The following is a 15,136-nucleotide window of genomic DNA, read 5'->3' as shown; positions in this document are numbered from 1 at the left end:
GTCAACGCTATTATGTCACTCGCCAGCGTCGCGTGCGATCGAGTCGTGCCCGTCGACACTTGTTTTCGTTGCCGGCCTTTGGCGGAGCATCGATAATTATTTTCACTTAATATTTATCGTTCGCGTTGTTGCATCCAAGGCCGCCCGCAGGGGGGGGGGGCCACGCCCCCCCCCGCTTTTTAGGATAATTTGTTTAAATATAAAAAAAATAAAAAACAGAATTTATGATAAGTGTATTGTTTTCTCGCTGCCCCCCCCCCCCCGAGAAAAATTTCTGCGGGCGGCTTTGGTTGCATCGTGTCCACAAGCGTCGCATATCCACTCGCCAGCCGTCTTACTCGCCGACGAAGCGATTGGTACCCGAACGCATAATATAATTTAGTAAAGTGTTACAGTTAAAAGTGTTGAATTCCATAATTTTACGAATTAACTATAGGTAGTTCATGGATTATACCTACGAATGTTCGTCAAAATATGAAGTAGGTGATTCATGAAAATCATATACTTTAACTATCCGCGCAACGAAAATTACCGGTGACTCCCGCTCGCCATATAAACCGGCTGCAACCCATGGGCTCTCAAACTGCACCGCACTGCAATCGTGTCAAAGGCGGCAATTAGTTTTGGGAGTACCACTGAGTGAAAATGGTCACCGGCCATTTTTTGTTGTACGGACTATAGGTAGTTTATTTTTTGGACTATTTATAGTTAATAGTTATTCTACTATATTTGAATTTTAAATATACATATATATTGGGTATAATATTTTATATTTATTTTGTTTATTTTAAGTTGAATTAATTATTCATTTGTGCGCACGCAGAGTTATTGGGCATTGGCGTGATATTTAAGCCGAGGCTAACACGGCGTTTCCGCCGCGTATTCCGTCGAATTGAAAATGCGTTAGTTTATATCGGAGTAGCAATACATGATGGACGTAACACGTCGCGTTTTAATCTACGGCGGAAAACGCCGGTCGGCTTGTGTTTTAGCCGGCGAACGCCAAAGAAATAAAAATGCATTTTCAATTCTACGGAAAACGCCGTGTATAGCCTCGGCCTTTGACTTGCAAAGACTTTTTTGGAAGCGAGTTACACTAAAATAAACAATATCGAATATTTTGTTGAAAATTGATTTTACTTAAAATTTCTTGTTTTTTTTTTTTTTTTTCTTAATTAAAACAATTATATCCAATTGTTAACAAAAATTCACTCTTAAAAGTTAGTTAATCTTTTAAAGCATTTTTGCTGTCCCAAAAGATGAAGACATCATGTCTTACACAAACATAAAAAACATATTATTGTAAAATCATTCCGTTTTGTATTTTTAATATTTTTTTTATTTTAAAGTCTGAACGAAGTGATAAATGTATTGATTTTACAATAATGTGTTAGTAAAGTTGTAGTTGAAAATTCATAAAAATTTTTGTATTTATATCTAAGGTTAAAAAATTCAACATTAAGTTTTCCATAAATATTCGTTCAAATAGCTATCGAGAAAACTCGAAGCCAGCTCACTATAGGAAAAATGTTATGAGCGTTTGAATTTTAAATTTTTACGAAATCATTTTTTTTTTCATTCAATCATTTTTAACACATCATAGTATTAGTAGCATGTAATAATAATAAAATATAAACTAATATTTAATATTTTAATGTAATAATAATAAATTTTGAATTCTAATAAATAATAATACTCTAGAAATATTAAAAAATTGTTTTTGCATATTTTGGTAAATAAAATGCATATTTTACAATTTTTTATTGCATATAAATCCTAGCCCTAGTATTATTATTAATTTAAATAAACAATATGTACATTATTGTATCCCTATAAAATATAATATTATGAACATATTGTAGGGCACTGCGGATACGAATATTATACGTTATACATGTTAGTGCACGTGCGATAAACGGCTTTCCAGTAACCTGCAACCTGGCCTTTTGTTCGTCAAATTGCATTATGTTTGATATCGGCGTAATCCCGAGAAGTTTATTGCACGTGAAACAACAATATGTATATCCAATATTCGTATTAAATCTATATCCATTTCTATACTACCATTGATTAAATATACAAATATTAAAAAATTAAAAAATTAATTAATATTAATATTTTATGTTTTATTTTTTTTTTTATATTTTAATATTTTATTTATTATTTAATATTAAATATTTTATATTGAATCAATGATACTACTATATAAAATGAAGTCGCGAGGTCCAGGATAACAGGCCTTTTTTATGTTACCATTTTATGACAAAATTATTTATCTTTTTTCCATTTTGTTTTCACAGAGTTGTACTAAATATTTTCTTGAATGTCACCATATCGCCCGATATTTAATTTTTTTGTCGGAGAGGTGGGAGAGGGGAATTTTATTTTCATGTTCCCATTTTTAATAAAAATATATTTATCAATAATACCGATAGAAACATATCAATACGGTTCTATTAACCATTTTTTATACTTACTTACCAGTTACCGATCACAGTAAACGATAAAATTTGAATAAAAAATTTTATATATCATCGTCTGAAGGCAAAATAAACAACCCATCATAGGTGAAGCTGTGACAGGTCGGCTAGTCTATTATATATAGTTACACATACAAATAAAATGTATCATTAAAATTATTTCAAAAATAATACTAATTACTAATAATTACAATAGTCATTATAGTAATATAGTCACTATACTGACTATGCAAAAATGTTTTTTTTTCTTTTAAATATCAATATTCAAACTCTTTAAAATGTGGTTATAACAATTATTTGAGAGTGTAGCCGACGTGATTATATTTAATACTTTTAGTTCAATTAAATACCTAGTAATTTACCTGTTATAAATAGGAGATGTATAGGAACTTACTTAGTTTATAACATTAATTGTTGCCAAAACCATAGGTCAGGTGGTCAATGAGAAGTGTAGATAACAATGTAGGAAGTATATCTACTTATACTTATACATGGGACCAAAAAATATAAAATAAGTTTATCTTGGTGAAAAATAATATGATTCAATGATTTTAAAACGAAAAAGTACATATATTATTTTACCTAACTATACGAAAATACGCAAACCGTAAATGTTGACGCCGTTTAATAAAGGCATAATAAGCACGCGCCCTCCGGTCACAATAGACAGGTATTATCATTGCCCTAACTACTCGCCGGCCGACTCAAACACACACACATTCACGAGTTCCAGCCGTTATTTTTATATTAATCTTGTTTAATTATTTGTGTCTTGTGAATTTATAATAATTTTATGCAATGGCACCTTATCGTCCGTTGTCCGCCGTCCGTTAGTATTATTATAATTAATTTCAGTCTTTCTCCATCGTTAATGCATCAACGCATTTTTCTGTCGTGTGCTAACAGTCGGTTTAAATTTTTGCAAGTTGTAATTCGTGTGCGCAAATCGCCACTATTTATTATCATTGTTGTGAGCGCGAATCGCCACTTTTTTTATTTTATTTTATCTTTGTTATTGAATTTTTGGCGGCGCTAATCATCTTATTTAATATTTTTTCGTGTATTATTTCAATTATTTGTGTCTGTGCGTGTGAAATTATAATAGTCTAGGTAGCATCTGGCCAGCTGAGCACCGACGATCTGTGAATTATTTTATACTACTATTTTTATTAAAATATTGTATTGGTATTATTATTATTATTATTATTGTCGGCTGTGCCAAACTATTTTTACCTGTTGTGCCAAAGAGGCCGCAGATTTTTTTATTATTATATTATATTGCCCTCTATCAAATTGTTTTACCATTTTATTTATATTATTACTTACCTTTTTCTTTAGCATTTAAGTTTCCACACACCCACTCATATATACACACATACACACACCACCACACATTAGCACTTTCTAGTCTTGCTCGGCGACTCCATCCACTTCCTTTGAGTCGCTGTATACACATATACACACATACACAGGTCGTTCGGTGTATGAGTGCGGCGTACGAAGTAGTCGGTGGCCGGGCACGCGTACTTATTACTATTATTATGCTCCCGTCCCGTACAGTAAACATTTATTACATTCTATGATTTAAACTTGAAACCCTTGTATTGTTTCAGCGAGGTTATTGAAAATGTCAATTTTATTCGTTTTTGACAAGTAAAATCCCGTGTGCGAGTGAGCAATATCTGAATTGTATACCCATAAATAACGATGGTGTACCTATAATATTGCGAAATATTCTATCGTTTTCCGATTTCCTATGTACTCTTTCTGATACAGAATGAGTAAAGACTAATCCATAGCTACTAGCTAGACGCTAGACACTCGAACTCAGCTAATGAAAATTATCAATCTTTAATTACACATACCTATACCTTCTTAGATCATATACCAGTATATGAGATCTAAGCACACCTAAAATGTAATTTCAGTATTTTTTTTATTATTTTTCTAAATATGATTGTCAATAATATAATACATATTTTATTTATAATTTAATAAAATTTATTTATTAATTAAATTCATCTGTATTATTTCCAAATTACGTCTTAAAATTTTAAAGTTAATTGTCTAGTCTATACTCAGATACTCTATAATTTATATGACATAGGTAATCTGTATAGCCTATCTTATCTATGTAATTATTGTTATCACTTATCTGGTATTGAACATCATTAAATGTCTAAATATCATGTAATATGTATATACACACGTATGTTTACGTATAGCTATTAAACCATACCTGTTTGTACAAATTGTACATTCGTATCGTGCTGTCGTTGGATTTATTATTTTCGTGTTTTTATAGTGCTTAATAATGTCCGCAACAAAACGTAAAATTGATGATGAAAATAGAACTTTTAACACCCATGAGAGAATGACCATTTATTTATTATTAACAAAATATAATGCTAATTAAAATGGCTCGCTAGATTTTAATTTTCTAAAAATTGGCCCTCTACTTTAAATTGCCCATCCCTGCAATGGGTAATCTATTTTTTTTTTATTTTGTAGGTATTTTGAATTTAGAAAAATTTTGATTATTTTGCTTAGATATGGATAATTTAATTTAATGTTGTAGTAGTTGAATAATATTCTTTGTACATATTATACAATAACTGACGTGTTATTAGTACCCATTATAAAATAACATAATAACATAATACTGTAGTACTTTGTACTTTGTACCGTTGCCTCGATAATATTATGTTGATGCTTTTACTTCGAACGATTCGCGTCGTCGCCCGACGGTTGTGTGCGTCGCATAGTCGTGTGGACTTACACACTGTGACACACACACACATTTGTTAATTATTATGATATACATATTATATACTAGCTGAATTCCCCGGATTCGCCTGTGTGTATTTTTGTGTTTTTCATATTAGGACTTAAGGAGTATTGGTGTACGCGAGATACACGAGATTACTTTTATCGATTAACTCCTCGGAACAATTCTTATCTACACGACGGACAAAAAGAATAGGTTTCTTGAAACCCACTGGCCGCCGTGCGCCGTGTCGTGTCGTGCAGTACAATTCGTATTGGCAGTGAATAATAATTATTTTAGTTTATAACTGCACTAAAACAACATTAAATTTAAAATTTTTTGAAAATGCTTTCTAAATGCACGTTGAAAATAAATAACATCTATTCCAAATTTCAAGTACGCACGTTGCGTAGTTTTTGAGTTATAGTGGTCAGTGTCTAAGTTGTATTTGAATTTGATATATGTATAGACGAATAGACGATATTTTAATGTAGCCATGTGAGTATGTAAATGTTAGCTTACATCTGTATAAAAATATAAAAATACACAGGCTAAATTTATTTTTATAGACATTTTAAGTTTAGATTTGGATGAGATTACTTATTTTAAACGATAAATAATGATGTTAATTACGTTATTTTGTTTTAACATTACCTGCGGTAACTTAAAACTTTTACAAATTATACGAGTATTTTATTATTTTGAATTTTATTATTGGTACATAATAACATTTTTAATTTATTATAAGATATTATTTATTTATACTAAGAATCTATTTTATCAGTTTTACAGTATTTATAGAAATATGGTATAATATACTAATAACATAAAAAATGCAATATTTTCAAAAAAATTTTATCAACCAATTGTACTATTTAAAGTAAAATAAACTACTTATGAAGAATTTTGTATTGACATTTAGACTAATAGACTATTTCCGTTGAGATTCAATGGTGAGCCATTGAATTAAAATGTAACGGACTCATAATAGTGACACACTTGACAACCTAATGTACCTAATGCCTACCTTTTAACAGACACTATTAGACAGAATCCTCCTTATAATGGAAAATGTCAATAGCCTCGGTTCAAATAATATAATATAGTTCTATCTCTTTATAACGAAAAACTCTTTATAACAGAAAAAGTTGTTGGACACAAGTGATTCCGTTACAGAGAGGTTTTAATGTATAATATTGTAGAAAATAACATGCCTATAATTTTTAGTTTTTTTTATATCAGTAATTTCTTGGTGAGAGAATGTTAACAAATTATTTTAGTTTAAACATTCGTTTTATTCAATAAGTTAACTACACAAAAACAAAAAATAAGAAAAATAGCAGTAAAAATAAAATGCTGATAGTTATATAATGAAATATGGCCTTAAATTCTTTATTTACTTCTAATTGAATATAATAAAATAAGCCAAAATATTTATACAAAATTAAAAATTAGTAGTAATGATAAAAATGATAAAAAAAAAAAATACAAAATTGTTGCAATACATGTAATGCGGAGTTAATATAATTATGCAATATCTTATATTATGTAGATTAATTAAAAAAAAAAAAAAAATGATTCACAAATCAAATTCATATAAAAAAACTTTGAAATACTTAGCCAGTCTTAAAATATTGCCTTTACGTAACAATGCGTTTAATGCTATTTAAACATAACAAAATCATTAATTTAAAATATGAAACTAATAGGAATACAAATATAACAAGTTTCAGTTTTAATTAAAAACAAAAACAAAAATAAGTTAACAAAGATATATATGGACACAACACTTTTGGAGTCAAGTTCACTGAATTTAATGCATCTTTAAAATTGTCCAATTTCTTTTTAGTATAAGCACCGTTTGAAATTCTGTTGTTTTAATTCATTGTTCATCTATAAATAAAACATTTAAATTAGTTATTATTTTTATACTGTATTTATTTATTGTTATGTATTAAATAGTATAATAACAATGTTAAAATTTATTTTGAAAATAATTTTTAATGTAGAATTATAGTAATGGATTAATATGTTAAAAAAAAGATAAAATAAAATTTAAATATTATTTAAATATTTGTTTGTTACACTAAAATATAAAAATAATTAAGTACATTCTTGTTATACGAGAATACAGTGTTTTGTTAAACATAACAATTCTGCTATCTAATAATACTAAATTTGCCCACTTTCTTAGGTACACAGTATTATTTATTGGTAGCAAACTTCATAAGCTATAAATGGTTAATGTTGAATAACAATAATAATAATATTAATACAACGAATAATATTGTTGTCGTTGATACACGGTAACAACATGAATATAATTGGTAGTTTTACAAATAAAATGTTAAATTTAAGAACAAGTTACAATAATAAATTTATTATAAAAATTAAATGTTTTTTTAATATAATTCATTAGTAATTATTTTATTTGGGTGAGTAAAATAACAAATTCCTGAAGCAGCATTACTGATTTTTATTCAGTCTTAGATAGAGACCAATTGTCAATATTATTATTACTTAACTAATAAAAATATAAAAAAACAGATAAAAACAACATGTGATTAACAGCAACATTTGACTGATGCTGGAAAATGGTCTTTTTTTAACTATCAAATAAATATTATATAAAGGAAACACAACATTACAAAAACTAATAATATAAGTAATGATAGCTAATTGTAAATTGCAATGCTGATACGCAACTCATAAATATCTTAAATTTTAAATATATTGTAGTAGTTGCGATAATAAGTAGTCTCATATAACAAGGAAGTACCAATAATAATATTTTAAAGATAAAGCATATAATTCTTTTGAATTTCATAATAACTCAAAAATTTACTTATAAATAGGTATTATTTGTTGTATATAATACCTATGTATAATCTTCTTTATTCAAATAAAAAAAAAAAAAAAAAAATAGCCATTTCTAAGTAAATAATATGTTTTTTTGTTAAAAAATAAGTGATTAATATGTACCTGAATCTTCTAGACTGCCAATGATTAAGCAAGCTTTAACAAACTTTCGATGAAATTTATGCTTCAAAAGTTGACTAGGAGTTTGACATCCTCCAAATGATGTTGTTTTCGGTGATGATAGTTGTAACAATTGTCGACGAAAATCACTGTCATTGAGACCATTGAGTAAATCACGAGGTAAATCTTCTTCAGAAAACTCTTCTGTTTCAGGAACATTATGACTAGCTTTTTTTTCTTTGTTATAGATTGTGCCTTTTCTAGTCACACTTTCATTGAGATTTACTTCAACTTTTGTTGTCAAATGCGTTAAAATACTTCTCCAGGTCTTTGGAATACCATTTGTTTCTATACATGCACGAAGTAAATTAGGTGGAGATCCTTCAGCAATTGAACCAATTAGATGGTAAAATCCTTTATCTGTTTTGATAATATTTTTTGCTTTTCGAGCTACCAAAACACCAGCTTTATGAACTTTCTTCAACTCCGTGATTTGATCTCTTGCTAATAAAGTACCTACAAACATAAAATAAAAAATACATTATTTATGAGAGGGATTATAAAGTAACATTAACATATTGACATTTTTGTTTTATATTTCTTTAATTTTCTTACATGTATCTACCAAAAACTTGAAAATATATGATAAGTTATTTTTACTACCTATTGCAATACATATTTTTTTCCATGAAATATAGTAAAACCAATAAATATATCAATACTATATCTAGAGGGTAGTGCAAACTGTATGGTTATGAAAAATCTCAAATATTTCATTAGGTTGTTACATATTTTTAAATTAGTAATTTATAATAACTAATATTTTATGAATTGGTTAACAGTGTTCAAATAAGTAATATTCAAGGGTTCTTAACAATAGTTGTCAATTTAATGATAGTTTTAGTAAACAACAGTGCCGTAACAATAGGGGACGAAAAGTATGCATTGAGTTCCCTGTCCAGGTTTTGTGTTTAAATAAGAGTAGGAAAAATTAAGAAGCTAAGTTATAATATATAAAAAAAAATGGAAAAATAAACTTTCTATTATAGATTGATATTATTTTACCATAATGATAGGACATAAAATTTAAAAAGACAATTATAAAAATTCTAAAATTTACATTTTTTATCTCTTTATGATGAAATTCTTACTACTTATATTATATATTTTTTAAGTCTCCTAGTTACTGTCATTATGACTGAAAGGTCATTTTCCAAATTAAAATTGTTGAAAAACTATCTTTGAAATTCAATTTCTCAAGAAAGATTAACTGGTAAAGTATACTTAATACTGAAAACTCAAAGACAAAATATGAAATTGATCTTTAAAAATTAATAAATGACTTTGCAAGTATGATATGTAGAAAGAAAAACATTTTAAAATAAAATCAATTATATAATATTTATTTTGATAGTTTATTTTTTGTTGTTATTTTAATTTAATATTATGTTAAAATTGAGAAATATGAACATATCTATTACATATTGTTTAATAAATAAATTATTTATTTTAATTAACTTGATTATTTGAGAAGTGTTTAAAAATATGATGATTGATGAACTTAATATTACCAACATTACTACTTCTTTACTGTTTCAAAAAATGTTAAAATTAGTGCCATACATTTTGTCTTGCATTAGGGCCTATCAATGGATTGTTCCTGTACTAGTTAAAAATATTAAATGCATGTAAATTAACTATTATATTTTTTCGATTCTATTTTATTTTTATTCTTTAGCTTTCTTTCAATATCAGTAATAAGTTATAACAGATGTTTAGCATTTAAAAGCAAATTATAAACATTTTTAAATTTTAAATTTATATTATTAAATATTATTTCATAGGTATTACCTATAGGTTAGGCTAACAAGTATTTTTTTATTAGACTAAATTTAAATGGTATTTAGAAAGAGAATATTTTAATGTGATTGTTAACTTGAATTCTTAGCCTTTTCAAGTTTGCCACTATTTACAGTTTATATGAAGAGTTAATGATGCATCATAAAAATATATTATCTCAAAATTGTTTGATCCTGAGAGCTATGCATTTTATATTTGATAATAATTTTTCAGAAAAATAATAGGTATCCCATTTATGTTCCTAAAGGCTAAAAGTATTTTAAAAAGTCTTGTTTTCATCAGTAATATACTAATATGGACGATTAGTGTTACGTCACAAATGTTATGAATCCTTATCAATTGGATTCAAACAAATGTTTCGTACTATAAGAAAAGCATATAATTTTAGAAAATTTGAACAAAATTGTAGTTTAAACTTTCAATGTATATGATTTTTCATTAAGCTAACTATGCACAGTGCATTAGTACACACAAACCTTAAAAATTTATAAAATTAAACAATTTTGCTTACACAACATGTAAATATAATTAAAATATTAATTTTAAACGATATTATTAGGTACATAGTAATAGTTTTTTTTTGGATCCAATGGAGGATCTGTTGATAAGATTTTACTATAGATTTTATAATGTGTATGATGTAAGCACTAATCGTCCGTATTATAGCTACCACAAGTCTGTAACATAACTTTTAATTTAAAAAAAAATATCTAAGGTTGATAAGGATTCACTTCGTTATCAATATTATCAAATACGATAATGTGGTTTCGAGGTTTTCAAAAGCAAGAAAATAATAAATATTATTTGAATGTATTGATGAACACTCAAATTAAATTAAAATGAATAGTTAATTTTGTTTTAAACATGATTTATCTTTTATTTATTTAACCTAACCCTGTATATCAATAAAAAGACTAAATAAACAAAAAAAAAAGTAGTTAATTACTTGTTAATGCGATGACTGGTTTTGAATTGCCCTTATTTGATTTAATTTCCTTCAAATTTACCGACCAGTTGGTTAAGTTCTTGACTTTAATTTTTTCATCGCTTCTTTCAGAACAATTAGACTGATCTTGATTAAGTTGAGATGTGCTGGTATTGTCACTGTTGCTTGGTGTCTTAAAAGATTCTAATACTTCAGCATCAGATTCCATGACATCATCAGCATTAGCTATATTGGATGTGTTGGGAAATGCATCGTTAATTTGTAATGACTTTGAGTATGGTATTGGCGCAGTTGGTGGCAGGAATTTTGATTGTTGAGGATTTTCATGAGCAGAACTATTATTGATTATGCTTTCTTCAATAATTGTATCACATGAGTTATTAGATGTACAAGGAATATTCTTCAATTGGTCATTATAAGTCAATGTTGTTTTAGGTTTATGTTTGATAGTCGTTGGTCGTTGAAATAAATTGAAGGATTCAATATGTTGCCGATTGTTTTCCTGTGACACATCATTTTCAGTCGGCGTGTCTTTATACGAAGGTATCTGTATTGGGTGACGGTATGTGCCTTTGCGCTGTTCTTCCCTTGTGATGTGTTTAATGCGCCTTAGAAATAAATTGAATTCCGATTCAAATTTACTGAAAGGCTGTACTTGTAAAAATTGATTCATCAAATCACTTAAAATTTGACTCTTCTCTTCAATAATATCGTTGAACAGTAGTGATTCGACTGACGGTTGTGCAGTCTGTTGCGGTTGAAATGTTGAACTAGACGTTGCTCTTTGGTTGTCCATCATTAATAATCGATGCACAGTTCGATTAAGACAAAAGAACAGCGATACGCGTTGGGATAACAATGACAATAGCACTGTTTATTTTAAACGAACAAAAAGACCGAACGCCATAAAATAATCACCAACGATTGATGTCGGAATCCACTAATAATAATCGTTATAATATAATATGATATATTATCGGTAAGTACTAATTCTTTAGATTATACAAATCGGTATTTAGTAAACAACAGTAGTCGGTTAAAAGCGAGGTTAAAAGCAAGCGCACGTCCGAATCGGTAAGAACAACGACTAGCCAGTCCAATGGTTGAATTTCAAATGAAAACATTGAAAACGGTAAACAGTAAATACTATTACACTAAACAGTAAACAACAACAGGTTCAAGGAGCCGTAAAATATCTAAGAGATTGAACATAAACCACAAATCACAATATTATGATGTTCTATGGTATATCTTATCTATAAGCACGGCGCCAGTATAATGTTTACGTCGTGTACAGTTGATAACATCCATTTGATTATACCACGATTTTTTTTTCTTAAATCGTGGATTATACGTAATATTTTAACCACGAACTTTTTAGATTAGATTAATCTAGATCAGGCATGTGTCTGTATTATCGCACAGCTGTTGCGATATTAGTAAATTTATTAGCTGATAAATTCCAAAAATTGATGTTAAAAGTGTGTCGCAGATTGTATTATCATTAATCTATTTCGTTTTCTGTTGTGGCATAAATTAACAAAATTAATTTTTAGATATTGTACAAAATATATGTTATATTCGTATAATATGGCACAAATTACATAATATGTACTAAAATAGTAAAATACAAGTATGAAGTAATACAATTGGTGTAAAATACTATCTTCTGAGTTCCGACTCTCAATGTGCTTACTAAGAAAATAACGATGATAATTAAAGTCTAAAAAATATACCTTAAATGGTATTATTAAAATACAAGATACCAATTTAATCGCTAATACAGTTTATATTTTCATTACTCATTATAAGTGTTAACTTGTGTCACTGACTACCACATAAATCATTCAAATCATTTGAAATAAATTGAACACAGATATTTATATACTACCTAATACCTATAGTTTATTTTCATATAAGATATAACTGCATAAATCTTTTATAATATTTTTGAATGCTGTCAACATTTTTTTTACAAATAATAATCCATTTAGCATTTTAGCTCTAGCAGTCATTAAAAACATTATTATTTAATGATCTAAAATTTAAAATTCTAAGAAACTATAGTTGAATATTGATATTCATATTATGTAGCTAATGAGTTATTTGTGTAAGAGTTATGCAGTTTTGTATAGTATTATTGAAATTATTGGATTAGTAAGGACACTAAGGAGTTTTAATAATACTAAAGTACTGTTTTTAAAAATAGTTATTGTAATTAGTTATCTACCTATAAAATTAATTAAAATAAGATATAAAACATTCATTTGTTTCACTTTTTTTTTTTAATGAGAAACGTTAAAAACTTTCTCAACAATGATAATTTAAAAATGACATAGTTAATCGAGATGTAATTTTATGTAAATATTTAAATATGCTGATTATAATTTTAGTTAAGTACCTACCTCCTATAAAGATTCAATATTTTTAGTTAGTTGGAACATGCATATTAGTAATTACATAAGTATTTTAAATATGTAACCTAATAGTATTAAAACATTAAAACATACCTTTGTGATACCGAAATCCACAACTTCCAATGAGCCAACCAACTTTTTTACAAACAATCTACGCAATAATGGAACTTCTTTTTTTTTAATTGCACGATTGACACGAACCTTTGGATTTGTTACTCGCAGTAATTTTTCGCCAAACTTATAACTGTCCGTCATTGTTTCTTGCACTAAGCAGTTGGGGTTGCATATTATCTTCTTATTGCCAATATTTTATTGAAATTATTAATTTTACTAGGGAATTGTGTTAAAATATATTTCCAAGTCCTTGGAACACCATTATTTTCCAAACATGCACGATACAAATTATCTGTAGATGCGTTAGCGATTGGCCCAATTAGCTTGTATAATCCATGAGTAGTTTTAATATTATTTTTTGATAATACATAACATCTAAAAAACCAGCATAGTAATTTTCTTTTGTTGTGCGACGATCTTTTGATAACCAAGTTCCTTAAAAATACATAAGAAAAATTAAAAATAATATATAAAAGGTATTGATTGTATTATATTCTAAACTGTTCAATTAATATACCTATTATACAGATTGTATACCATCAGATATTAATCTAATTTATTTATTTGATCGTATAATTCTATTTATCTTAAGTTATATTAGCATTAACAATTTCCTAAATAAATAATGTAATGCCATCAAATTTATATATATATATAGGGCAAAGAATAACCATTTTTAGAACCACTAATTTAGTCTATTATAAATCGGTATTCAAAAGATTGCCGTACTTATAATACTAAATGTTAGGTATTATAGTACAACTGGGGTAGCGAACCGTTGGTTAAATTTAAATGTCATGTGAAAAATTATATATACAAATAAAATAAAATTATATTATACACTATTATTATGTCTATATTAATTAATTTATAAATACATACTCTGTAATAGTTGTAAGTACAGGTAAAAAACTATCTTCTGTAGATACAGTGTCGATAGAACGCTGCAGGTCGAAGTCATCGTTGCTTATATACCTACACCGAAAAAAATATCATTAGTAATATTAATTTTTTTACTATGTAATTGTCAAGCTATCATAGTTTATACTAGTGGCTTTTAAAATAAAAATAAAAAAAATAAAAAATATTAATAATATGATATTGTAGAAGTTCAACAATGTTAATCTTGTCACCTGGATAATAAATTGTGTGAATAGCAAGATAATTTGTTAAAACAGTATAATATATTGTCAATATGATAATTATCATTACTGGCGCAAAAATAATTAATAATATTATTGTTGAATCAATAATAGCTATTTTATCTAAAAAATATCATAGGTTATATTAATAATATGGTATTGTTGATGTTTGACAATATTAATATTGTCATTTAGATAATACATTGTGTGAATAACAAGATATCTAGTATAAACAATAATATATATTATTAATTTGATAGTTATTTTAATCGATATAAAAATAATATAACCAAGCTCATAACGCTTAGTAGTACTTTCCACTCGTAATGTGTTTTGCTGTTTTAACATTTCATTCGTGATTTTAATAAGTACTATAAAATAATATGTAGCTATGTCCCATGTAGATAGGTATGGTTATTATTAAAATTATA

General features: G+C 27.2%; 1 protein-coding gene across 1 annotated transcript; it reads right to left on the bottom strand.

Moving 5' to 3' along the window:
* Positions 1–6,518: 6,518 nt before the first annotated feature.
* Positions 6,519–12,605, bottom strand: LOC126555318 (uncharacterized). Its single transcript, XM_050210258.1, has 3 exons — positions 11,033–12,605; positions 8,230–8,742; positions 6,519–7,140 (listed from the first exon to the last, which is right to left on the bottom strand). Exons 1-3 carry the CDS (start codon positions 11,829–11,831, stop codon positions 7,130–7,132), a joined length of 1,323 nt encoding a protein of 440 aa, XP_050066215.1. The 5' UTR covers positions 11,832–12,605; the 3' UTR covers positions 6,519–7,129.
* Positions 12,606–15,136: the final 2,531 nt, after the last annotated feature.

This window comes from Aphis gossypii, unplaced genomic scaffold, assembly GCF_020184175.1.
Source record: "Aphis gossypii isolate Hap1 unplaced genomic scaffold, ASM2018417v2 Contig00799, whole genome shotgun sequence".
Taxonomy (NCBI): Eukaryota; Metazoa; Arthropoda; class Insecta; order Hemiptera; family Aphididae; genus Aphis; species Aphis gossypii.
This window is presented reverse-complemented; position numbering and strand designations above follow the sequence as displayed.

Bases quoted from the DNA above. Each gene is read 5' to 3' on its own strand.
- LOC126555318 (XM_050210258.1), bottom strand. From the start codon at position 11,831: ATGATGGACAACCAAAGAGCAACGTCTAGTTCAACATTTCAACCGCAA. The intron at 8,743-11,032 runs GTAATTAACTAC...TTATGTTTGTAG, and splicing joins ACCAGTCATCGCATTAACAA to GTACTTTATTAGCAAGAGAT.